The sequence below is a fragment of the Myotis yumanensis genome, unplaced genomic scaffold, assembly GCF_028538775.1.
Source record: "Myotis yumanensis isolate MYYU_CA2020_CCGP unplaced genomic scaffold, mMyoYum1.0.hap1 SCAF_2, whole genome shotgun sequence".
Lineage (NCBI taxonomy): Eukaryota > Metazoa > Chordata > Mammalia > Chiroptera > Vespertilionidae > Myotis > Myotis yumanensis.
In genome coordinates, this window is record NW_027223753.1 from 214,786,506 (window position 1) to 214,811,960 (window position 25,455).

General features: G+C 57.9%; 1 protein-coding gene across 1 annotated transcript in view; it reads right to left on the minus strand.

Moving 5' to 3' along the window:
• CLIC6 (chloride intracellular channel 6) overlaps positions 1-25,198 on the minus strand; it is a 33,468-nt gene extending 8,270 nt beyond the window's left edge. The window contains 5 exon segments of the mRNA XM_070407233.1: positions 330-436; positions 1,273-1,398; positions 1,881-1,990; positions 24,018-24,044; positions 24,046-25,198. Coding sequence (XP_070263334.1) covers positions 330-436; positions 1,273-1,398; positions 1,881-1,990; positions 24,018-24,044; positions 24,046-25,041 — 1,366 coding nt within the window. The 5' untranslated portion in view covers positions 25,042-25,198.
• Positions 25,199-25,455: the final 257 nt, after the last annotated feature.

Below are 25,455 nucleotides of genomic sequence, written 5' to 3' on the forward strand. Positions count from 1 at the left end.
TAGACCAGGGGTGGGCAAACTTTTTGACTCGAGGGCCACAATGGGTTCTTAAACTGGACCGGAGGCCGGAACAAAAGCATGGATGGAGTGTTTGTGTGAACTAATATAAATTCAAAGTAAACATCATTACATAAAAGGGTACGGTCTTTTTTTAGTTTTATTCATTTCAAACGGGCCGGATCCGGCCCGCGGGCCGTAGTTTGCCCACGGCTGGGCTAGACACAGGCCTCCCTCTGGGCCATGAGGCGCGGTTCCCAGGACCCCGAACCGCACAGAGGCCGAGGGGCGGCCACGCTGGCAGCAGAGCCCGGAAGGCGGCAGACACTCACTCCCGTGTGCATCCTTCTTGGTGTTCTTTATAAACGCTGAGAACTTGGCAAACACGTCATCCCCGGCGGAGTTAGACTCGGGGTGCTGGGTCCCCAGCTTAGGGTACCTGGGAAAATTCAACATGGGACATGGGGATGTCACAGAGGAGCGATGCTTGAGCAGGGATGACACGGTGGGGCGGGGGGGGGGGGGGGGGGGGGGGTTCTTTCTCTGAGTGGATACAAAAGCGAAAACTTTCCCTGAGTGCTGTCCTAAGCGTTTCATCTCCAAGGCCCGGAGCCATCAGGGCAGGGAGAAAGGTCTACGCCAGTGGTCGGCAAACTCATTAGTCAACAGCCAAATATCAACAGTACAACGGTTGAAATTTCTTTTGAGAGCCAAATTTTTTAAACTTAAACTATATAGGTAGGTACACTGTTATTCACTTAATTAGGGTACTCCTAAGGCTTAGGAAGAGCCACACTCAAGGGGCCAAAGAGCCGCCTGTGGCTCGCGAGCCGCAGTTTGCTGACCACGGGTCTAGACGGATTGCTCTCGGCCTGAGCACAGGGCCCACCTGGCCGCACTGGTCTTCGCTCCCTCCCTACTCAAAAAAAGGTGCGGGCCTAGAAGGTTCCATTCTGGGTCCAGGCTCCAGGGCATGGTATGCCAGCATGCTCTCCCTCCCTTCCAGCCAAGCGCCTAGAACGTGGCCCACCCACAGGGCACCGACCACCCCCCCTCCCCCCCGCCCCCACTTCCTGCCTTCTAACCCGATCTGCCAAGCTGCAGGCTCAGAGCAAAGCCCGGGCCGCCTTCACTGGGGGGTGGGGTGGGGGGTTCTAGTCCCACCCTGTTGGCTGTGGTGCACCCCGGAGGGGGGGGGCGGGGGCGGGGCGGGGGGAGCTGCCTGGGAAGCAGGTACAGTGGGGACCGGCCATGACGCTGCCCCCTAAGGCCTACCTCGGGGGCGCCAGGCGCTCCTCCAAGAACTCCTCGATCTTATTCACGTCCGTCTTGACTTCCCCATCGAACGTCATGAAAGGCGGGTTGGTCCCCGGAGCGAGATTCTGCAGGTCCGCGGGCTTCCTGAGGGGAGCCCGGGGGGTGTGGGGGGGGCACAGACAGCAGCTTTGGTCAGCAGCCGCCACGGCTGAGCTCCGTTTCCAAGGCGCAGCGTGTCCTCCCATTAAAGAGAACCCACCCCTGAGAACGTAGAGGAGACGGGGCCTTGGCGTGTGTCTCAGGGCAGTGACCGTGTGGCCCCGCTCTGGACACGGAGGAGAGCGCGCGCTCTCCCCAGGCCCAGCCAGGAGTGGAGCTCACGGGCCTGTGGGAAGCTATGGCTGATCAGGAACTGGGGAGCAGGTTCCGTCTGGCGCCCCAACTCCTACTCCTTCCTGATTCCCTCTGACCCGGGCCTGTAACTGCTGCTCACCCACAGTCAGGCCAACGCGGGGTCCTGGCTGAGGATGGACATGCCCGTGATAACGCTGCGTGTGTGTGTGTGTGTGTGTGTGTGTGTGTGTGTAATTACGCCTTATTTTGACAACGCAGGAACCTTGTCTTACCTTTTCAGGTCCACTGTTGTCACATTAAATATGACGCCCTTCAGCCAGAGAATCATGAAGAGGCGCTGAGAAAAGGGGCAGTTGCCGATGCTCTCTCCGTCACAGCCGGCCTGCAAGGGGAGAGACCGTGTCGGAGGCCGCAGTACGCCCCCAAACCACTGCAAGTGTGTGAGTGGTCACGGTGCTGTGAATACACGTCTCTAGGCCTCTGGGCCGGGGGGGGGGGGGGGGGGGGGGTAAGGACACTTGTACCCTCCCCCCCACCACGACTGCCCGCCTGGCTGGGCCTCCAGTAGCCGTGCGGAGTGTAGCCGGGGAGAGGGAACCCCCTTTGTCACCAAAGGCAAAGCAGAAGGCGCTCTGTCCCTGCTCGCCTCCATCCTCTCCATCACACACCTCCCCCACCCCACCCCACCCCCGTGGCTCTCCATTCTCTCCAGCACACACCTCCACCCCCGCCCCCCCCCCGGGTGGCTCTCCATTCTCTCCAGCACAGCCCCCCCCCCCCCCCCCCCCCCCGCCGGGAGGGCACACACTTTGCCCTCTGCCCTCCGGGGTGACCATGCTGAGAACAGACCAGCAGCCTGTCCCACTGAGACACCGGCCCACCCTCTGGGCTGCGCTTGGCTGGGAAGGGGGACTGGGGCCACCTGTGCCCTGAGCGCCCTGGACACGATGCAACTTTCTGAGCTCCCAGGGGCCTGCACAGCTTCCACACCCACCTCCGATTCCCGGGAGCAGAGAGATGGGAGCCATTGTGCACACACGGTAGACTATGACACAGTGGGCGCCGAGGGCGGAAGGTAATGAGACCATTCCTCTGGTGACCCGAAGCCGGTCACATCCACCCACATCCCCAAACAGCGCATACTGAGCATGCGCCCTGCAGAGGAGAAAGGCTGGTGGACAAGAGAGGGAGATGCGGGAAACGAGGTGGCGGAATCCAGACTAAAAACGCAGTCCTGAACCTCGCCCTTCGTCCACCTTTCTCACGCCACAGGTCTCTGGCGAGGTTGTGGTGCTGATAAGATGATAGTGGAGCCCGGCCGGCGTGGCTCAGTGGTTGACTGTCCTGTGGACCTAGGAACCAGGAGGTCACGGTTCGATTCCCGGTCAGGGCACATGCCCGGGTCACGGGCTCGATCCCACGCAGGAGGCAGCCGGTCCATGGTTCTCTCTCATCATTGATGTTTCTATCTCTCTCTTCCTCTCCCTTCCTCTCTGTCTAAAAAAAAAAGAAACAAACGAAGGGAGGGAGGGAGGGAGGGAGGGAGGGAGGGAGGGGCCTCAGGAAAGCTGGACCATTTCAGGAGGGCTTCAGCGAGGTGGGTCCCTGACTTCAGTGTTAAGTCACCAGGAGGGGCTGTTAGTAACAAGATGCCCCTACACATCAGTCAACAATTATAAAAGACCCACAACCCAACTTTAAAGCTTTGATCAGCCTCTTCACCAAAGGTGAAATGCCAATGGCCCTGAGCACACAGAAAGGTTCCCGCGTCATCAGCCAGCCGGACGGGCAAGCGGGAACCGGAGGGACCCACTGCACAGCTGCCAGGCGGCTACAGCGGGGAGGCCGGCAACACCACGAGGGGACGAGAAGGCAGAGCGCCGGGCCCTGCTCGCAGGTACCCACCAGAGCCAACGAGCACTGACCCAGCGACCCAGCGACCCACTGCCACCAGGGAGGAGCGCCTATGGGCACAAAGACTCCATAGGAACCTTCTTAGGTTGAGTGTGACAGCCAAACCTGGAGGCACCCCGGTACCATCCAGAGCCGATTGAATAAATGAATTTGCAGGATAGTCGCACGCAGGACACAGCCCAGGAAGGAAGAGAATGACTGTCACACGGCCGCGGGGCGGAGGGTCTCCCGGGCAGGTGCTGGGAGAGAAGCTGGGCTCCGAGGAAAGCGCACGGCCCCCGGCCAACCTCTCTGTGCGAGGGAAGCAGAGCAGCGGGCGCCTGGGAGCTGGTGTGTCCAGAGGATGGAGGGCCCTTCCTGGTGGCAGCCGGGTCCCAGGTCTGAGCTGGGTGGTGGCTACACACGTATATGAACAAAGTCTTTAAGGTTTGGGTACCTGGGTGCCTGTTTTACTTCAATATGAGAGAGAAAGAGAGAGAGAGAGAGAGAGAGAGAGAGAGAATAAAAATATTAATTCAAAAGAGCACAGCCCAGCGGGGGTGGCTCAGTGGTTGAGCGTTGACCCATGAACCAGGTCAGGGTTCGAGTCCGGTCAGGGCTCAGGCCCGAGTTGCCAGCTTGATCCCAATGTGGGGTGTGCAGGAGGCAGCCGATCAATGACTCTCTCTCATCATTGATGTTCCTGTTTCTCTCTCCCTCTCCCTTAAAAATAAAGAAGAGTAGACATTGGATCCAGGTCTGCCACGGGCCCAGGAATCTGAATGGTTAACAAGCTCCCCTCCCCGCCCCCAAGTGGTGGAATGCCAGGGGCTCATGAGCCTAATGGGTGGACTGTACGCACACGAAGAGGCACCCAGACACCCAGATAACCGATCTCAGAGCCCCCTAACTCTTTCCCACCCCTCCGCTCCCCCTTCCTCCCCAGCATTTATTGGCCGGTCCACCTGGTGGAGAGGAAGGACTGAGAATTCCCACTGGCTAGTCCACCTGTGGAGGGGAGGGGCTGAGAATTCGCAGTGGCCGGAAGCCTGGGGGCCGGGGAGCTCCTTACCACTGCCCTGCAGACTGGCCCTCAAGTAGCGCCTTCTGGGCCACCCAGGCCTTGCCCACCCTCGCGGCCACCGTGCAGGCGGCTGTGTCCTGCTCTCTGCTCTGCACTGAGCCTGTGAAGTCCCAGGGCCGGGCTTGGGGTCCCCCAGATCAGGCCACGTCCTCACAGCTGCAGGCCCAGCAGGGGGAGGGGGCGGCGATGGAGGCCAGGACAGAGCCACATGCCTGGACCGGCCCTGACTTGCTCCGCGGCTTCCCAGCAGCTCCCCGGGCGCAGGGAGGTCTGAGATCAGCCTGCGGCGGGGGGCTCCTTCTCTCTTCCCCTTGTCTCCTGAGCCCCGGGTCCTGGTGTAAGGCATCTTAATGGGGGGCCATGCACCCTGCCAGCCCTGCCTGGGGGCTGGATGCGGCTCTGAGCCCCGGGCGGGACGGGCCCCTGCAGCCAGCAGCCTTCTGCCGGGGCGTCCACCTTCCCGGGGCGTCCGCAGGGGGCTCTACAGGCCTCCCCGCCTTCCGTCTCTAAGGCCTCAAACCCACGCCAGGAAAGTGCTCTCACCGTTAGACAAGTAGAGAGGGAGGCGCAATGCCGTCTTTAAACAATAAGAACGGCCCTGGCCGTGTGCTGTGTCAGACGGGCGGGCCTGGGGCTCCATCCCGGTCCAGGCAGGACCTGGCTGCAGGCTGGTTCCCCAGCCCCAATCGGGCGCGTGTGGGAAGCAGCCCGTCAGTGCGTCTCCCCCCACTTCCCTTCCATTCTCTGGAAATCAACTGAAAAAATATCCTCAGTGAGGATTTAAAAATATAATAATAAAATAAAATGAATAGAAACTGCCTTTGTCACCGGCCTCTCTGAAACCTTAGTGTTCTTTCTAGGCTCCTTCCCAGAACCCAGGGGGACCGACCGCGTGGCCTCAGCGCCCACAGCTTAGAGACGAGGTGAAGCTCTGGGGGCATTTTCCCTGCACACGGTCCCCTGTGGCCGTACAACGGGCTGTTGCAGCCCAGCACGGCTGGCGGCGTTCCAGAACAGCGGTCGCCACCGGTGGGCCATGAGGTCCGAACGGTTGGCCACCGGGGTTCTAAAGGGTGTCCCAAAATTCACGCAAGATTTGAATTTTGCGTGAGCATTAATAACAACAACAACAAAAGTAAATAAAAGCCTAATTTTACTTGGTTTATTGAATCAGATTCTAATATCTGCTGCCCTTTGATTTCAATCCCTTCAATTTGATAAGCATGACCAAGTACCAATGATGGCCCAGGAACAGGGACAATGAAGACCAATGAAGACCACGGCTTTGCGTCTGTGCCAGCAAAGCCGTGGAGGCCATTTACCTGATGTGCTATTCCATACATAACCCTATACTGTATACTTTATGCATCAATAAAAAATTTACAATTTTTAATTATAAACCTGTGTTTTCTATCAAAATTACCTCTTGCGTGAATTTTGGGACACCCTTTAGAAGATTCTAGAAGAATCAGCCAGCTGCCAGGGCTACAATACAACCACATTCACATAACCCGGGTTGCCTCATCTTGGATTGCTCTAAAATTGCTTTCTGTCTGGCCTGTTGTAATGAGGGGGTTACGGGACACGAGAGGGTTATGGGACAGGAGGGGGTAACGAGGGCAGCTCTCGGCGCCCCACCCTCTCCTTCCCCCGGAGCAGCCACGCCCGCACTCTCCACCTTGCTTCTCCAGTTTCTTGGCTCGACCCTCTTTCTAGAAAATTCTTTGTGGGCCTACGTGGTAAACACGTTCTGCGACGTCAGCACTTTACCCAAGTGTGGTGGAAAGCAAGTTGGCGGAGAGGAATAGAGGCAGGTCCCTGGCGATGTCCTAGTCCCTTTCCTGAGGCCCGGCTCTCTGCCGTGGGGGGAAGAAGTGTGTCTTGCGTGTGGGGGGCGCTCTGGCCCCGCAGGCCTCCGGGGCAACTGTCTGCTTGGCTCCGGCCCAGGGACGTGAGGGAAAATGGTGAGTGCAGGTGACCCGTGCCGGTCGGTCCACTGTTCGGAGGGACGGAAGCTGAGTAAAAGCAGCAGCCGGCCAGAGCTGGGGGAGGCGTGGGCAGCCACCAAATCCGCTCTCCTGGGAGAAGAACAAAGTGGCCAAAGGACGGGCCAGGCCTCCGCTCTGCTGGCCGCCCGCCCAGCGGAAGGCTGGACACGGCGCTGCCAGAGGAAGGGTCCGAGCCAGCCCCGTGGGAGGCGGCTCCCTCACTCCGACCCACCCACGGTGTCCCTGCATCTGCCTGTCCTCCGCTGAAGGCGGTGCCTCCCAGGCCTGGGGGACAGGCCACGGACACACACCTCCGGCCGCACAGTGACCTCAGCCCATCATCCGAGCAGTCACCCTCCCAGGCCCCTCAGGTCTTCCCTGGACTTGTCCACGGAGCCGGGTCCCTTCCCTCGCAGACAAGTCCACGGCACTAACAACTGACTCTCAGACCCTTCCTTGTACGAGAGGACCTGAGGGTCACCAGCCATCAGCTGTGCTTAGAAATGCACTCTCCACACCCCACGCCCCCAGCGTGGACCGGGGCCTCTGCGCCCGGCCTGACCACGCCTGCCATTGGTCAGGCTGGGGAAATGTGCCACCCCAGCGAGCAGCCTGGTGGGTGGGTGGGTGGGGGACACTCCCTGGACTTCCCTTTGCTCCCACGTGGAAGCACGTGCAGGCAGAGCTGGGATCTCTGACCCTGACACTCACCCGGTGGCTCCCACAGGCCCAGGCCGTGGGCCTGGCATCCCGCAAGCACTGGGACAGCGACAGGGCTCGGCTCCCATGGCTCCTAAGCACCTGGAGCTGGTCATTCCAGAGAGCGCCCCCCCCCCGCCGCCCCGTTCCTCCTTTTCGGGGCACAGGTCTACGAGCCTTCCCCTTCCAGAGGCTCCTGGCTCCCAGCAGGAAGAGATCACCCCGTGAGAGTGAGAGACATCCGTGAGGGAAGAGAATAGATGGTGGGGGAGAGGGGAAAAGGGAAGGGAGAGGGAGCAGGGGAGGGGAGGGGAGGGAGGAGGGAGAGAGGGAGAGGTACAGAGAGAGTGCAAGACCCCGAGTCCAGGGCAGCATTGTCCTCCCCGAGCCTCTGCCTCATGGTTTGACTGAAAACACAGTCGTTAAATAGATGGGAGCTTCCTGCCTTTGGAAATTCTGTAAGTTCAAAGACGTGTGTAATCCTTTCCATTTGCCTGGCAAGCTGAAGTTTGCATTTGGACCCAGCATCCCTTGTCTCGGAGGCAACATGGTCAAGGTCATGGTCAAGGTCATGGTCACAGGGAAGGTGCTGCTGCAGCCAGACCAGACCAGGAGGGGCGGGGGCGGGGGGCGGAGTGGCAGGGGCCCGCCCTCCTAGGAATGTGTGGCCTTGAGCAGTTCCTTTGCTCTCCCTGAGCCTCGGCTTCTGCATTTAAAGCAGGAAAACGCAGCCGCCGCCCCCGTGCAGGACCCTGTGTGAGACGCCGGGTCTCCGGGCTCCCATACAGGCAGTGAGTATTGTCATTATCATCATCAACGTCATCGTCGCCACTCTTCCAAACCCGTGAGCACAGAACAGGCAATTATGGAATTTAGGGTCCTTTTAACAAGGCTCAATCCGTCTGGTTTTCATGCCAACCCGTAGAATCCTTGAAGAACCAGTGATTTTTTTCCCCCCCAAAAAAGAGCAACGCCTCCGATACTATCCCAAGGGGGGATTAACAACTGAAGTCATTTTCTTAATCGCAAAAGCAAACAGGACTCCCGCCAGGAGGCAAGAGAACAGGGCCCTGGCCTGGCCCTGGGGTCTGGGAGTGCCCCCAGCCTCTGGGCAAAGGCCCAGGGGACAGGGCATCCAGGGAGCTGGGGGCGCCCGGCCCTCCTGGCCCCCCGCAGGGCGGACACTGCAAGGGGACACTTTCTTTGCAAGAAACGGCAGCAAAGGCCTCTGTTGGCAGAGGTTAAAGAGCGGGGCTCCGTCTGACTTTTGCAGTTGCCCCGAGGGAGCCTGAGCGGACCCCGCTGCAGGCTGCCCACTGTCGCCTGGGGAGGGGAGTCCACGCGATGGGGTGTAGGCAACACGCCCTGTTGGGATGTGAGGTTCAGCATGAAGAAAGGTTATCGTCACACAGGGAGGACCCACAGCCTCGCTCACCCTTCCCTGTCCAACGACAGTGTTTTTGAAGGAAATGTCCTCCCAACTCCGTGATTTCTAAGGCGATTTTTCAAAACCAGTAACAGCAAACGCGTACCGCTCTGATTGCACGGATGGTCCCACACCATCACGGGCATCCTGGGGTTCAATCCTCGCAGACTCTTACAGGATGCCCTGTTCCTAGTCCCATTTTACAGATGAGGAAACTGAGGCTCGGAGAGACACCGTAACCCCCGAAGACACAAGCAGGATTCGACGAACAGAGGTCTCCCTTGTCTCCCAGACTGGACCCAGGCACCGGCCCAGCTCCTTTCCGGGCCTCGAGGTGGAAGCCAGGCCTTTCCCAGCCTTCACTGACCAGCAGTCTGCCCCCCCCCACCCCCCCGCGATGTCTCCTCCTTTGAAATCTCTCCGCCCTGGTCTCCAGCCCCCACCCCGCCTCCCGCTGGGTCTTCGCCTGGCATTTCTGGGCCTGAATCCTGCTGGGTGCGTCCTGACAAGAGCCGTTTCCTATGGTCGCTCTGCTGGACGCTATTCAGGCACCAACTGGAAAGACCTTGCTCCCAGGCAGGTGACGGGGCAGGGACCCCCTCCGGTGCAGGCCTTCCTCCTCCACGATGGGGGGTCATGGTGCTGCCCTCAGGGTGGGCGGCAGTGACTGTGACATGATGTGGAAAACACAGAGAATCATGCCGGACACTCGGAAACCAATAACCCCCCTCCCCTCCTTCCCTCCCCTCCTCAGCCCTCCCTCCCTCACCTGTCCATCGCTCCTTATTCCGTCTTTCCTTCCCTCCTTCCTGCCTTTCCACTTCCCAATAGATGCCAGTCGAGCCAGTTACTCTCTTCAAACACGACCCCCTCTCAGGCCCCGCTGTGCCCTCCACCTTCCCATGTCACCTTCCCGTTCTGAACACCCGTGTCCCCCGCCCCCCCACGCCACGACACGAGCTCTCGCGTCCGCCTGGTGGCTGAGTCCTCCCCTCCGAGTCCCCTGCTCCCTCCGACTCTGGGCAGCTTCCTGCCCCCTTCTCTGCAGGGAGCTGCCAGTTTAGCACCGAGTTGTTTACTAATTACTTCCTGTTGGTCACATTCCTCGAGGTGGGCCTCTGCCCAGAACCAGTGACTCACCATCCCCGGAGTGCCTGCCACTGCTCACTTCATCCCACTCCCCACAGCGCCCACAGCCCGGCCAGGCCAGGCCCACGGAAGTCCCTCCGTCAAAACTCTCACCAGGGAGCAAATGGCATTCCTTTCCCAGAGACACCAGGCCCCTCCCCACGGAGAATGGAGGCCCAGAGGCCCCCAGCCCACAGGGTCCCCAGTTGTCCCGGAACCGTCAAATGTCCCCTCCTCTCAGCTCCTGCCTCGCCGAGTCCGTGGGCAGGCATTTGGTCCCTGCCAGCTTCTCTCCTCTCCCCGCCACTCTGTCCTCTGCACATACCGTCCGCGTCCTGTTGTTCCCTCCGTAGGGAACTCCTGCTGGGACTGAAGGTGATGGTGAGGGTGACATCGCATTGCTCACCCCACACTGGGGCACAGACAGCCTTTCTGCCCGAATCGCAGCACGCCGAGCCCCCACCCCCCTGGGGGCCTGGCACCCGTCCGCAGAAACCAGGGCACCCTGCAAGCCACACAGCCCAGCAGGCACCCACCTTGTCCTCCAACAGAGCGGGCCGGGCCGGGGTGCTCCTCGGAGGAGCCCGGGGACCGGCTCCGCGCAGGCCTCACAGCCACGGAGCACGCGCCGCGTCACAGGGCCAAGAGTTGGGTCTGGAATGTTCTTTCAGGCAGGTGATCGCAGATGCCTGACCTTGGCCGTGAAGGACTTTCAGTAAAAGCACCCAGAGAGCACTGTGCCCTCAGCAAGGACGCGTCCTGCTGTGGAAGGACGGTCAGGCTTGCCCTCTCGTGCCAGGCTCTGAGAGGTCACGGCGAAGGTCACGGCGAAGGTCACGGCGGAGGGCCGGTGGGACAAGCTCAGGAGCCGCTGCGGACAATGCCACCGGCTGACTTTCCAAGTAGATCCGCCCTGACCACAGCTCATTCTGCTCTTGGCCGGGGCGGCGAGAGAACCGGCTCTGAGACCGTCTTCCGGTGCAGCAGGCCCAGGAATGCCCCCAGAGGTGGCCACGTGCTCACACGCAGAACCTGTGAATGTGTCGCCTTCCGTGGCACACGGGCCTTTGCCGTGCGTCGAGGCCGCAGACCTGAGGCGGGGGGTTAGCCTGGACGTGCAGGGGGGCCAGGCGGATCCCACCGGCCTTAAAAGTGAGAGCGTCCCCAGCTGCGGGTGGAGGACTTGGCGAGGGAACAGCGGTCAGAGATGGGCTCTGAGTGTGGAGGGGAGAGCATGAGCCAAGGAATCAGGCGGCCGCCAGAAGCAGGGAAGACAAAGGCACAGATTCCCCGCGAGGCCCCCGAGAAGAGATGGGGGCCGCCGAGGCCTTAATTGTAGCCGAGAGACCCACGTCTTCCGACCAATGGAACTGTAAGATGATAAGTGTGAGCGGTTCTAAGCCACCAAGTGCGGTGATTCTGACCCTCTTGCTGTTGGCGCCGCCTAGTGGTCTGGAGATGCACGTTCAGACTTACCACCACTTTTACCGCGTCCTTCCCCAATTAAGTTCTGTTGGGAAATGTCACCAGTTCCATTTTAGCCCCTATCAGAGGCTAACCCTTCCCAATTGGCCCAGGACTTAGGGTTCCTGGACCCTAGAATTTTCTGTTCTAAAACCGGGAAAGTCCTGGAAAGACTAGGGTGTGCTGGTCTCCAGCCCCAGCCACAGGGGCCCGGACAGCAAGCCTGTAGGGCCGCACCTTGACTTGGGACAGCAGCGGATGTGCACACTTTGCTCCTGGCAGGGAGGTGATGATTGAAGATTTGTGAATTACTTCTCCACCCTCGGAGCAGTGGAGAGAGGCGGGAGGAGGGAGAAGGGAGGAGGGAGGAGGGAGGAGGGAGGAGGGAGGAGGGAGGAGGGAGGAGGGAGGAGGCGCGGGGGGGCGGGGGGGGGGCAGAGAAACCACAGACAAGAAATTCTCGTTTCCTCTCAAAGTGTTCACATTCAACTTTCTCTGTTTGTTTGGAATTCTCTAGCTCTTTTGCAAAATTCTTTAGAAAAACATGTAGCTCTCCCTGCCCTGGCCGGTGTGGCTCAATGGATAGAGCATCCCATCAACGGCACGTGCCTCGGTGCAGGCTTGATCGCCAGCCCTGGTCAGGCACATGTGAGAGGCAACCAATCAATGTCTCTCACATCGATGTTTCTCTCCATCGCTCCCTCTCCCTTCCACTCTCTCTAAAAATCAATAGAAAAGCCCTAACCGGTTTTGCTCAGTGGATAGAGCGTCGGCCTGTGGACTGAAGGGTCCCAGGTTCGATTCCGGTCAAGGGCATGTACCTTGGTTGCGGGCACATCCCCAGTAGGAGGTGTGCAGGAGGCAGCTGATCGATGTTTCTCTCTCATCGATGTTTCTAACTCTCTATCCCTATCCCTTCCTCTCTGTAAAAAATCAATAAAAATGTATTTTAAAAAAATCAATGGAAAAATATCCTCGGGTGAGGATTAAAAAAAGAAATATGTCGCTTCCTGAAAAAATAAAAAAGTATCTTTTCTCTCTATTTTTCTTTGAAATATTTGTAAGTTTTAAGGAGGCCAGAGGTCTGGAACTGTCTGTTTGACAAAGAAGAAAATCTACTGCCTTGAAGACAATGAGGTTGGTCTCGGTGGCCAACTTAAGAAAGTTCTGTGGGTTGGGGGCTGGGGGGGCTGGTCTGTCTATAATACTTCTTGTTCAGACTGAACCTAGCCAGTGAATCAGAAACATCCTCAGGCCGTTGAGGGAATTCTTATGAGATAGGGTTAGAGAGCTTTCCTTTTCAGTTGAAGGAGGCGAAGCCGAGCTTCGCGGTTAAGTTTTCAGGAAGAAGGCAGGGATCGCCGGGGTGGTGTGAGAGGTAAGATCTGGAAGAACCCACCTGAGGGGAAATGCCTTCACCAGCCTCCGTGCAGGCCCAGACTCAGAGGGCTGTCGGGGAAGCCACAGTCGGTGCCAGTGGTGGTGGTCACTCTTGCCCTCCCCAGGGCCATCCTGGGACAGAGCCCCCACGCCGGCGACCTCTCCCCTCCCCGGTGTCCGTTCCCCGGACACAGCAGGGAAGGGTCCATGTGGGTGACCCCCTCCGCAGCTTCCGGCAGGTGTTGGAGGACGTGGCAAAGCCGGAAGGACGCCCGTGCCTCACTTTATGAACGTTCACTTTGTAAATGTGTGCTTGTCAGGTCTCTTTCCACAAAGCCCCAGCATGCGTGAGAAGCTGTATTAATTACGACAGCTGGTTGCTATGGCTACGGAAGATTAAAAACTCTAAAATAAATTCCAGAGGACCCAAAGTAGCTTAAGCAATCTTAAGAAGAACACAGCTGAAGGCATCACGCTCCTCGATTTGAAACTATGTTACAAAGCTATAGCACTCAAAACAGTGCAGACCTGGCATGAGAACAGGGGCATCGCTCAACTGAACAGAATAGAGAGCCCAGAATTAAGCACACGAATACATGGGCAATTAACTTACAACAAAAGAACAAAGACGAGCAATGAGGAAGGACAGTGTCTTTAATAAATGCTGTCGGGAAAAGCGGACAGCCACACGCAAAAGAACGAAACTGGACCACTATCTACACGACACCCAGAAATGAACCCAAAACGATGAGACTTGAATGTAAAACCTCAAGCCATAAAAATCCTAGAAGAAAAATACAGGCGGTAAGTTCCCTGACTTCAGTCATGGCGATGACTTTTTTGGATTTGACATCAAAAGCTAAGGCAGTGATGGTGAACCTTTTGAGCTCGGCGTGTCAGCATTTTGAAAAACCCTAACTTAACTCTGGTGCCGTGTCACGCATAGAAATTTTTTGATATTTGCAACCATAGTAAAACAAAGACTTATATTTTTGATATTTATTTTATATATTTAAATGCCATTTAACAAAGAAAAACCAACCAAAGAAATGAGTTCGCGTGTCACCTCTGACACGCGTGTCATAGGTTCGCCGTCACTGAGCTAAGGCAACCAAAGCAAAACTAAACCCGTGGGGCTACATCCAACTAAAAGGCTTCTGCACAGCCAGGGACACCACAAAGTGAAAAGGCCGCCCACTGAATGGAAGAAGATATCTGCAAATCCACTATCTGACAAAGGGGTAATACCCAAGATACATAAAGAACTCATACGTCGTCGTAGCAAAAACAATAAATAAAATCCAATTAAGAAATGGACACAGGCTCTGAATATTTTCCAGAGATGTCAGACGGCTGAGTGTGCATGAAAACATGCTCCATGTCACGGACCATCAGGGAGTGCAAATCGAGACCACAGCGAGACTTCACACCTGTGAGGACGCTGATTATCAAAAACAAATAACAAGTGCTGGGAGGACGCGGAGAAACGGAAACCCTGTGCGCTGTGGATGGGAATGTGAACTGGGGCGGCCACTGTGCAAACCAGGGTGAAGTTTCCTTTAAGGAATTAAAAGTGGAACCACCATATCATCCAGCAACTCCACTTCTGGATATTTATCTGAAACACAAAAATACTAACTCAAAAATTATCTACAAAGGCCAAAAACAGAAACCACCTACGTGTCCCTAACGTGTTGCAATCCTGCTGCGGCCACGCGATCCCAGAGGCAGGAGACGAACATGCCCACTCACAACTCTAAATCCAAGCCGGAATCCCCATCATTCAGCTTGACATTTGGGGGAAAGTAAGGCTCGGAAACTGGGGTTCAAAGCTGAGGTGACAAAGCACCGCTGTTCATGCAGAACAATGTGACCACGGTCACCGGGTAGGCGCGGGGGGGGGGGGGGGGGGGGGGGGGGCGACCTGCGCGGGGAGCCAGTCTGCCTCGGAGGGGCGTGGGTCGGTGAGCGCTCCCGTGGACCTGCCGCGGATCTAAAGGAAAATGAGGGAGTTCGCGGGTGTACAGGGGCATTTTGACCCCAAGGGGCTCCCTGCCTGAGCTTGCCCAGCCCACCTCGGGCACCACCATCACCCCTGAGTGGACGGCAGAGATGACACGAGGAGACACCAGCGCCAGTGCGACAGGCAGGGCCAGTCCCTCACGCACTCTTGGCTGACGGCACCGTTCTTCTGGGGGACGGGGTGCAGGCACGCCACCGCCTTTGGGGAGCTGCTGCCCTCGCTGCCCGGAATCTGACCCGCCTGCTGAGTCCCGGAATTCCGACTCTGAGTCCCCTCAGCGCGGTGGGGGCCCTGTGGCCTGGCATCTCAGTCCCGAGAGGCCACCTGCCGGTCTGACCGTCCTTCTCCCCCTCCTGCTGGCTCCTCCCCGCTCAGCGCTCAGCGCCCACCTCTGCTTCCTCAACCTGGTGCCCACGAGGCAGGAATCCTCGGTGGGCCTGCCCGCACCTCTGGGCGAGGAGCAGACGTGGGCACTCGGGCGGTGAGGACAGGCCACCCCGCACCTGGGAGGGAGGAGGCCCCCGGGGAGAGCTGAGAGCTGAAGGCAGAGGGCGCCCTGCATGGGGACCCTGGTTATTACCGGGTTAGAGTGCAGGGGCGACTGCCAAGGTCCAGAGCGGAGGCTGTGGGGGCTGCCTGCAGGCCAAAGGCCAGCGCTCCCAGCCGTGCCCTCCACTGGGCGTGCGGCTCAGGGACCACCTGTAAGGCTCCTCCGCGCCCTTAACTTTTCTGCGAGGCAGAGGGATGCTGCCTGGACAGGAAACCGCCCAGCCGGCCACTGTCCCGGCTCTTGCCTTCCCTCGTCCGCCCCCTAGTGGAGCCACTGAGGACGGCAGCAACCACAGAGCCAGGCCCAGGAACAGGCTCCCTGCACAGGGAGTCAGACCCATCCAGCTTCCCCACGGAAAGGGGTCACGCCCCGCTCCACACACCGCCCTCCCCACGCCTTTGCGGGTGTTGTTTCTCGACACTCTGTAGTGCACCCTGTGGCACATGCGTTATGCACCACCCCCCTGTGAGCCCATGGAGGAAACCGCTCATACGGGCAGCGAGGCCCGTGGCAGAAGGGAACAGCAGAGCGTTGTTTTTTAAATGAATAAAAGCTCGCACACCTGGGAGCACTGCTAGCTCGACTTCGCTTGCAGAGCCAGCCAACGGTTCAGGTCCGTCCTGTCTGAGTGCTGTGGGCGCGCTCCCCTCCCCTCCCCGGCGCCCTGTCCACCTGCCACCACTGAGCCCGGCCCAGTGGTCCCTCACGCCAGACCGCAAAGGGGATCACGCCGAGTCCCCACGGAAACACGCTGCCCAGACGTCAGCATCACTTCACCATCCTTGCAGCGCGGTCTCGCAGCGTATTTTAGAGCTTACGGCTTCCTGGAAGCATAGCTCTGGCCTTTCCGAAAAGCCTCTCAGCCCTAAATACGTGCCCCCCGACGGGCAGTGCCTCCTCCTTCCGACTGTCCTGACAATCCATGTGTTAGCAGAGGGTTAGGGGGCGGTCACCCTGGACCCACGTACCTTAACCCCTGAACCAAACCGCTCTTCGCTCTGAACTCTGGCCGTGGGTTCGTGAACCGAGCCACAGACGTACACGCACGACCACGTGGAACTTGCTGTTTATCCTCATGTACGAATTAGGCTTTAAAAACTCCAGGGCTATTTTTAATCCTTATTTAATAACATGGCCCGATACCAACAGAAGCTTTTACGCGAAGATGAAAAGCTATTTCCCTGTAAAATTCTCACAAGGAATTAGTACAACAAAGGGCCGCCTTGTTCTGGAAAGCCTGTTCAGAACGCAGCCGGGCTTACGGACCCGGAGGTTTAGGTTCCTGAGTGGCCGAGAGTGGCTGCGCAGGGAGTCACAGGAAAAAACTCGGGCGGTGGAAGCGGAGGCCTGGCCACAGGGAGTCCTCCCTCCCCCCTCCCCCCCCCCCCCCACTCCCTCCTCTGCACTCTGCGAGCAGCCCTGAGCCTCTCACCTTGACTGTCTCTGTTCGCTCACCCGGATTTCAGCAGCTTGAACAGACATAAGCCACATGTCCCACTTACCTGTGGCCTCAAACAAACCACCCAAAGGTGGGAGACATGTCTGCTTTAGGACAGCTCCTGCCCCCCTGGTCCGGGTCAGGAATTTGGACCAGGCTGGACTGGCAGGTCCTCCTGTTCCATGTGGCTTCTCTGAGCACGGGCTCTGCCCCCCCCCCCCCACCCGCCCCGCTGCGCCCCTCTAACTGGAAGACTGCACGTGGGCGGATCAGTGAATGAGGACCGTGTACAAGCACGAGAGCAGGTGCCAAGAATTGGGGGGTCCGTGTTGACGATGAACATGTTGCAGAATGTAGGTTTTATAATCCCCTAAGCTCTCTCCCTCTCAGCCAGATGGTTTTTAAAGATACCAGCTTCTACTTCTAGGGCAGGAGACGGGGCACCTCATGCATACCAAGAAAGATGTGAGTCAAATGACAACGGGCGTCCTTTTTCACCTTAGATTCAGGAAGTTGGGGGGGCAGACAGGGCGCCGTACAGTGTTAGGGGAGCACAGCTCAGCATAACCTCTTTGAACAGGAAGTCAAATAAAGGTCATCAAATTCTTAACTGTGCATAGCCCTTCTCCCAGCACCCCCGTTCCGAGAATTTAGGAGAAAGTCCGCGTGGCGAGGAACTGAGCCTCCTGCCAACAGACGGGAGTCAGCGAACTTGGAAGTGGGTCCGCCAGCCCCAGTCAACCTTTCAGATGAGGCCACAGCCCTGCCACCATCCCCATGGCAACCTCATGAGTCAAAACGACCCAACGAAGCTGCTCCCGGATTCCTGGAAATTCCTGACGGATTCCTGGAAATTCCTGATGCAGGAAAACTGTGAATCAACAATGTTTGTTGTTTCAAAATGCTAATCAGAGTATTTGTCACAGGGCAACAGGTAAATAACAGTGAGGAAACGCACATGTCTGCTTGGACACGCACAGAACCCTCTGGGCCGGTGGGGAATGGTTCTCTCTCAGGAGAAACACTACAGGCTGGGGCGGGAGCAGGCTTGCTGTTCAATGTATTGTATGTTTTTATATCAATAAATGTTTTATTATCCTAATGTATCACCTTTTTTTAAAAAGATCAGTAAGTACATTTTACAAAAGAATGCCATGGACTACATGAATGACCAAACTGTATAAATATGTTTAATCTCTATTTTTACTTCAACTTTACTTAAGATTATGGACTTGGCCCTGACCGGTTTGGTTCAGTGGATAGAGCGTCGGCCTGCGGACTAAAAGGTCCCAGGTTCGATTCCGGTCTAGGGCATGTACCTGGGTTGCGGGCACATCCCCAGTAGGAGGTGTGCAGGAGGCGGTTGATCGATGTTTCTCTCTCATCGATGTTTCTGACTCTCTATCCCTCTCCCTTCCTCTCTGTAAAAAATAAATAAAATATATATATATATATATATATATATATATATATAAAGGATTATGGACTTGGCAGGCAAAAAAACAAAAAAACAAATTCTAACTCTCTATATATATAATGTTTAGAGTCTCAATCTCTCTTCCTGTGACCGACACTGCTGATTCTTTACTCAGCAGCCCCTCTGGTCCACATTCCTCCGTTACTTGGCGAAATAAAGCTCCATCTCTGTGCTCAAGGCCATGCACCTACCCCCAGATAATGAGCCAGAGCAGGCCAAGCGAGGGGCCACAAACGTTTCCGAAGGGGCCTGATAGGAAGCGTGTTACCTGAAGGCGGGATTGGACACCGTCTCCCAGCTCCTTCGGTTGTGAGGAAAACAGCCCCCTCCCCCAGCCATGCCAGGCACAGAGCCACTTTAGGAATCACCACACGTCAAAAAGAAGCAGAGAAAATCAACAGGAGCTGAAGTTAAAGACATTTAAATGTTTGTTCTTATTTATTTATTATTGATTTCTGAGAAAAAGGGAGCGGGAGAGAGAGATGGAAACATCAGTGATGAGAGAGAATCATTGATTGGCTGTCTCCTGCCTGCCCCCTACTGGGGATCGAGCCCCCAACCGGGGCATGTGCCCTGACCAGGAATCGAACTGTGACCTCCTGGTTTATGGGTCGATGCTCAACCACTGAGCTACCGTGGCTGGGCCTGTCTCTTTACTTTAAAGAGCGCTCCTGTCTTCCCTGCCCTCCACCCCAGCAAGGCTTAATGGACATAGGGGTTACCATAAGGGCCCCCTCTCCGTGTCTCCCCAACACAAGTGAATCAGTATCTACTGCATTTAGTGACAACCGCTGTGTCTGCAGGTCCTCCCGCTATAGACTCGCACAGCCTCCCACTCCCTTGCTCCTGCCTGCCCTTCCTATCGGCCCTGCTCCAGCCGCTGGACAGAACACGTGCTCAGTGTCTGTCCGCTGAGCTGCACGGTGAGCTCCGGGAGGGCAGGGCCCAGCCAGTCTTGAAGGACACTGTGTCCCCACAGCACCCAGCGCTCGGAGGTGATAAGCCCCCTCGCGCTGAGTTAGCAGGTTAATCTACGCTCCTGTGACCCCTTGAGACTATACATGGAGGAGAGCTTTGCATTTCACACATTCCTTCCTGGTCTAGGTTTCCTCTCTGTGTGTCTGAAACAAAAGGGAAATTGATGCTTACAGGACCCCGTGTGGAGTGTCTGAAGGTTCAGACACTCGGGGAGGCGGGTATCTGAGTGGACGGGATGGAGCCAAGCAGGCCCTGGGAAACCAAGGATCTAAAGGACCCGCTGTGGGGAGGAGGAAGGGGAGGAGGTGCCCACCTTCGGAGGAGCTCACGCTGAGGGCGAGCACAATGGCTCACTTACCCCTCGGTCCAGAGCACACGACCCCTCAGCCCTGACAGGGAGCCGGGAAGAGGATCACACGTCCCCACAGTCCTGTGGGTTCTAACGTCTGTCGCCTGCTGCCCAGATGTCTTCATGCAGAAGCATGGCTCTGGTCCTCCACAAGGGTCACTGGGCCAGGACAGGAGGGGACAGGCCTTGTGTCTTGCCTCACTTGACCCAGTCATGCCCGGAAGCACTGGCTGAGGGCCTCCCAGCAGCCCACGGCCCCGCCAGGGGTGAGGATGCTGTGGGGGTCTCTCCGTGTGCACATGCTATGCGTGCACATGTGTGTAAGAGCCGAGCAAACATGATGTCCTACCTCAGCTCCCACCCCAACTAACCCTCCACAAACGTCATACATGTGATTTGTAAGCAAGCTGTACAAGACACTCAAAAAACAAATGACAAAAAATATCATGAAGTCACAGAAGTGCATTTTTTGCTCATTTCCCTTCAGAATCCATAGTCCACACATAGTTATGAAAATAACACCCCCATTTCAAGCTCCTGGGAGACCAAGCCCTACAGAGCAGGTCTCAACATGCTCTCTCCTGGTGACATGTGCTGAGAGCCACAGCCTACTGGTCTACCAGAGATCAAGCAGATGCTGATCCCAACAGATTCCCGACCCACTCCCATCCTGCCAAAGGTTGGGTGGTGAGACAAAGTGTGGGTGGCTTGATTGACTGACTGACTGATTGATTGATTGAGGGAGGGAGAGAGGGAGGGAGACATTTCTGGGTGACAAATATTCAAAGACCATGTCTTTCTTGAGTCTCCCTTATGCCATCCTCAGCTTCACCTCCCTGGAGAATCAAGTGTGATGGCAACTCTCCAAGCTCAGCAGTAGCTCTACATTAATAGTCAAATGTATGGTGTCCAAAACCTGACTTCAGAAATTATTAGACTCTGGCCCAGGGTTATTCACTGGCCACACAGAGATTTGTTAAGTCATGAGAAATCTGCCAGGAAATCTGTATCTCAGACGAACGCACCCCTAGACCCTGCCTCCAAGTATACACAGCGGATTAGGAGAACCACACCTGTAGGTGAGACTTCCTTGGTGACCAAATCCCCGCAGCTATGCACGTCCTCCCTCCATGCTCTGTGGTTGGCATGCTGTCGGCAGTTGCTTTATGCCGGTATGTTATTATACTCGCTCTTTGTTGTTTTGAGTAAAGAAGGAAAGAACCTCTCTTACTAAATATCGCAAGGCTGCCCTATAATTTGGTGACAAATTAACACCACTTTGAGAAAACAAAACTGAAAACCAGCTCAATCAGCAATTAATTTACCATCCAAACTTCAAGGGAGCTTTTCTCGGCGGGTTCTACACGTTTCTGGTTCTTTCACATCCAAGAATACGTTCTCACACATTTATAGGATGAGACAACAAATTAACAAGGTGACAATTCTCAGTCCAATGGGCAGTATCGACCACCAGGTGGCGAAAATTAGGAGCAGATTTTATTATTACGTATTACTGGGCCCATGTGTCATTACTTGCTGGTATATTTGGAACCGATACATTTATTTTTAAAAATAGGAAAACATGTAAAAGTTAAACGTTCACAAATAGGATGTGGGCAAAGTCATCTCACACCGCGTTTGCCAGGCGGCCATGTGAGGGCAGGGCAACGTCCGGAAGACACTGTGGCCCTCGCCCTACAGAGCAGCTCTGTGAATTCACACCCCAGCGACGGCAGAGAAGCCCCATGACACCCCTCCGGCACCTGCCTACGGAACCCAGGAGGGCAGAGTCAGCTCTGGACTCGAGGGTCCAAATAAAAGGGAGCCCAAAGGAGGAACCTAGGAAAGGCTAATCGGGCAAAGAAACCCTATTCGGAACTGCTCTCGGGATTTCAAATCAAGTATCACAAGCTCAAAAGGTGCACAGTCTCAGGGTTCCTGCTTGGTTTTCACTCTGGGGCCTTTTGTGTTGCTTTGAAAGAGAACGATTTGCCGGATAAGAAGAAAGTGAGACGCCTGCCGTCCTATGAGACCATCTTAAGTGGCCCTCAGAAGTCGGATCAGGCAGTAGTGGCTTGGAAATCAATCTCACTGTTTGGAATCTGTTTGTTTCCTTAAAGGGGGAGAAAAAAAAAAAGACTGATGAACTGATCAAGGGCCAGTCATCAAAGTAAAAACTTCTGGCTAAGCTGCCATGATGTGGCCCTGCGTCTGCCAGCACCAACCACTCAGGAGCTGGGAAAAACAACTTCTTTTTACTTTTCCTCACATTCTGATCTCCAGGGAATCGAGGGGATTAGGTACCCACAGGGGTTTGCCCCGCTCCCCCCCCCCCCCCAAAAAAAAGGTACAACAGCAGGGATGAAGTAGGAAGGGGCTGTTTTGTTTGTTTGTTTTTTAGTATTTTTAAATATATTTTTATTGAGTTCAGAGAGGAAAGAAGAGGGAGAGAGAGACAGAAACATCAATGATGAGAGAGAATCATGGATCGGCTGCCTCCTGCACACCCCACACTGGGGCTGGAGCCCACAACCCGGTGATGTGCCCTGACCGGGAATCGAACCGTGACCTCCTGGTTCATAGGTCGACACTCAACCAGTGAGCCACGCTGGCCTGGCAGAAGGGGGCTGTTTCTGAGCAAAAGCAATGAAAGTGTGTGAGCGCTAGCAGACGAGCAGTGACAACCCCTGCTGGTACTACGCTTATTTCAAGCCAGGAACTGTTCTCAGCGCTTCCCTTCATCCTTGAATCCCCACAACAACCCCACTGGGCAGGTATGATTAGCGCCCCCTTTTATCCATCAGCAACGAAGGCACAGAAAGGTTAAATCACCTGCCCAAGGCCACACAGTGAGAAAGCAGCAGAGCCAGGATGTGATCCCGGACGCCCACCAGCTCTCAGGTCCATGCTATGGGTTACCAGTCTACTCCCTCATACAGGCAGCGCCCATTCACACCTGCATCGCTCCCGGACTGTGCTCCACGCCGAGATGCAAGGTGAGCCTCACACGGCCCACGGAAGAGGCGGGACACGCAGAGGGCAGTGTCCTGGGTGAGCGGGGCACCCACAGAGCGATGCCCAGCCCAGAGTGGGGTTGGGGGCGATCCCTGCTCTGGATCTTGGACATACAGACAAGCAGGCAGGGGGCATGGGGAGGGGGGAGGTCAAAATGTAAGGGCAGGAAAATGTGTCCTCTCAAAGGCAGTTGGCACAGCGGTGCCACGGGTGGCAAAGGGTGGGGACACCCAGGGAATGCCTAGGGGGCAGGAATGACATCATGGAGGGCCTGTGGCCTGGCTAAGGAGTGTGGGATTATGGGAAATCCTACAATAAACAACTGAAGAACTTTACACCGAGAAACAAAACGATCAGATCTGTTTTCCCTGGGCCACTGCCTATCGCCAGGAGACTGGCTGGGAGACTAGTTGGAAGCTGTTACTGTTTCTAGACTGTATCAGAGGCTGGAACCGTGTAGCCAGCCGAGCCCAGAGCAGCCTCCGTTTCTTAACCCAACGGGCAGGTGTGGGCAGCACCGACCCAGCTGCCCCCTCCCCGGACTGCCCTGCAGACTGGAGCTCCCCAGGCGCAGGTTCCGTCCGATACAGAATCTCCCAGTTAAAAATGCTCCGAGCAGCACCTGCTCACCAGGAAGAAGCGAGTGCCCGCCCTTTCCTCCCTGCCCGCCTCGCCCCTGCCCGCCCCTGCCCGCCGTGGAAATTCTCACCTTAATCACCTTGGGAACGTCCCTCTTTCTGCTCATTAGAATTCGCTTACTTTTCCGCAGGGAGGTTAGGCCTTGCCTGCCTCTAAGCCCAGAGTATTTGGGAGGATTAGGATTCTCCGTGCAATGCGCATTCCTGGCCCAAAGGCTTTCGCAAAGGGCTTTTTAAACAAAGACCCTCCTGTGAGCTCCACACCCCGACCTCGGATGCCTTGTAACCGGCCTATTGAACTCAGCGCCCTCAGCCGCGTCTCTTACAGACGTTCAGACAGATCATCGCCCTCTTCCCATTGAGGTGAGGGTGACAGCGGGACAGGGACAGCGAGGCGGATGCCGGGGAGTCACGGCTCCCTCTACTCTTCCCAGACAAGTGTTTAAATGGTCGGTAAATATTATCATTTAAATAAAAGCCCATGTTCCTCCCAAGCAGACCTCATGGATCCCACCAAGCGGGCCCCTCGCTGGGCTGTGACATCGCCAGAGGCCCTGGCGCCGCTCACGCCTCCACCCACCAGGTTGCATTTTTTTCCCCTAAGTTTCAGTGCTTCCTTTGCAGAAACCGCTCTGAATGCCAACAGGGCTTGTCGCATTTTTTTTAAAAAAAAGCGAAGTTAATTCTTCAATAACCTCCACCCGCCTCTGCTCGCAAACCAGCCAGTCCTTCCAAACGCGCTCCTTTAGCTCCTCCAGGCGCCGGGGGCCCCTCCCGCCCGCGGATACAAGCGCCCAGGCCGGGTCCCTGCGCCTCCCTCCACGCCCGGGAGACCGGGACCCGCTGGGAGGGGCCGTGCGAGCTGGGGAGCGGGCTTACCTTCACGAAGAGGGTGATGTCGTGCTCCCCGGCCCGGGGTCCCCTCCTCGGACGCCTCGCCGTCCTCCCCGCGGCCATTCACCGGCGCCGTCTCCTCCTCCAGGGCGCCCTCCTCCGCCAGGTGGTTGCTGAGCTCGGTGGCCCCGGGCTGCGCGGGCGCCTCCCCGTCCCCGCTGCCGTCGGCGGCCCCCTCCTGGCCCCCGGCCGCGGCCTCCTCGCCGGTCCCGCCCGGGCCGCGCACTAGGCTCTCCTCCGCCTCCGGCTCCTCCTGGGGCCCCTCCTGGGGCCCCTCCTGGTCCCCGTCCCCGCCAGCCTCTGCCCCGGCCTCCCCGGGGGCCGCTGCCTCCGACCCCTCGGTCCCCGGGGCCCCGCCCTCCTCCGCAGCTCCCGCCTCTGCACCCCGAAACGCCCCGACCAGCGCCCCGCGGCTGCAGCCCCCACTCTCCGCCGCCTCCATCTGGGGCTCAGGACCGCGGTCCCCTCCGTCCCCGGGCTCGCCCTCGGCCCCGGGCTCCCCTCCCGCCGGCCCCTCGCCTTCCACGCCGGCCCCCGGCCCCTCGGGGCCGCGCTCCGCCGCCGCCTCTGCGCCGGGGGCCGCGGGGTCTCGGGGCGCCCCCTGCGCCTCCCCCCGCGCCTCGCCCTGCGCACAGCGCCCCGGGCTCGCCTCCTCTGCCGGCTCCTCCACCGCCTCCTCCACCGGCTCCTCCACCGGCTCCGGGCCGCTCGCCTCCTCCTCGCCCTCCCGGGCGCCCTCCGGGGCCTCGGCCGCGCCCCGCGCTCCGCTCGCTCCCCGCGTCTCAGCCCCCGAGTCGCCCGCACGCCCTCCGTCGGGCCCCGCGCCTTCGCCCGCCTTCAGCCCGGCCGTCGCGGCTGCGCCCTCCCCGGGGCCCCCGCGCGCCTCCTCCCCCGTCGCCTCCGGGCCCGCAGCGCCCGGCTCGCCCGCTCCCTCTGCCGCAGGGGCCGGGCCCTCCAGCGGCCCCAGGGCACCCGTGGCGCCCCGCGCTGGCTCCGTGGCCTCGGCCATGGCCGCGGATCCCTGTCCTTGGCCGACGACCCTTCCCGCGGCTGCTGCGGGGCCGAGGGCACAATCCGCTGGGCGCGGGGAGAACCCGCGGGGCCCGGGACGCTGCGCCCTCCTGGTCTCAGCTCCTCCACCGGCCCCCTGCCCGCTCCGGCCCGCCCGCCCGCCCGGCCCTGACTCCCGCCGCGGGTCCCGCACGCGTTGCGGCCGCACCTGTGAGCGCCTGGCCGCCCGGGTCTGACCACAAGTCCTCCCGCGGCGCCGTCCAGGGGGGGCGGGGTTTGCTCCCCACGCCCCTGCCCCCCGGAGCCTGGCCAATGGCGGCCTTGCTCGCGGGTCCTGCGGATTTCAGCGCAGAGCCTGGCTCTACCGGCCCCTCGGTGTGTCCTGGAACCGCTTTCAGTTTAGAGACATTTA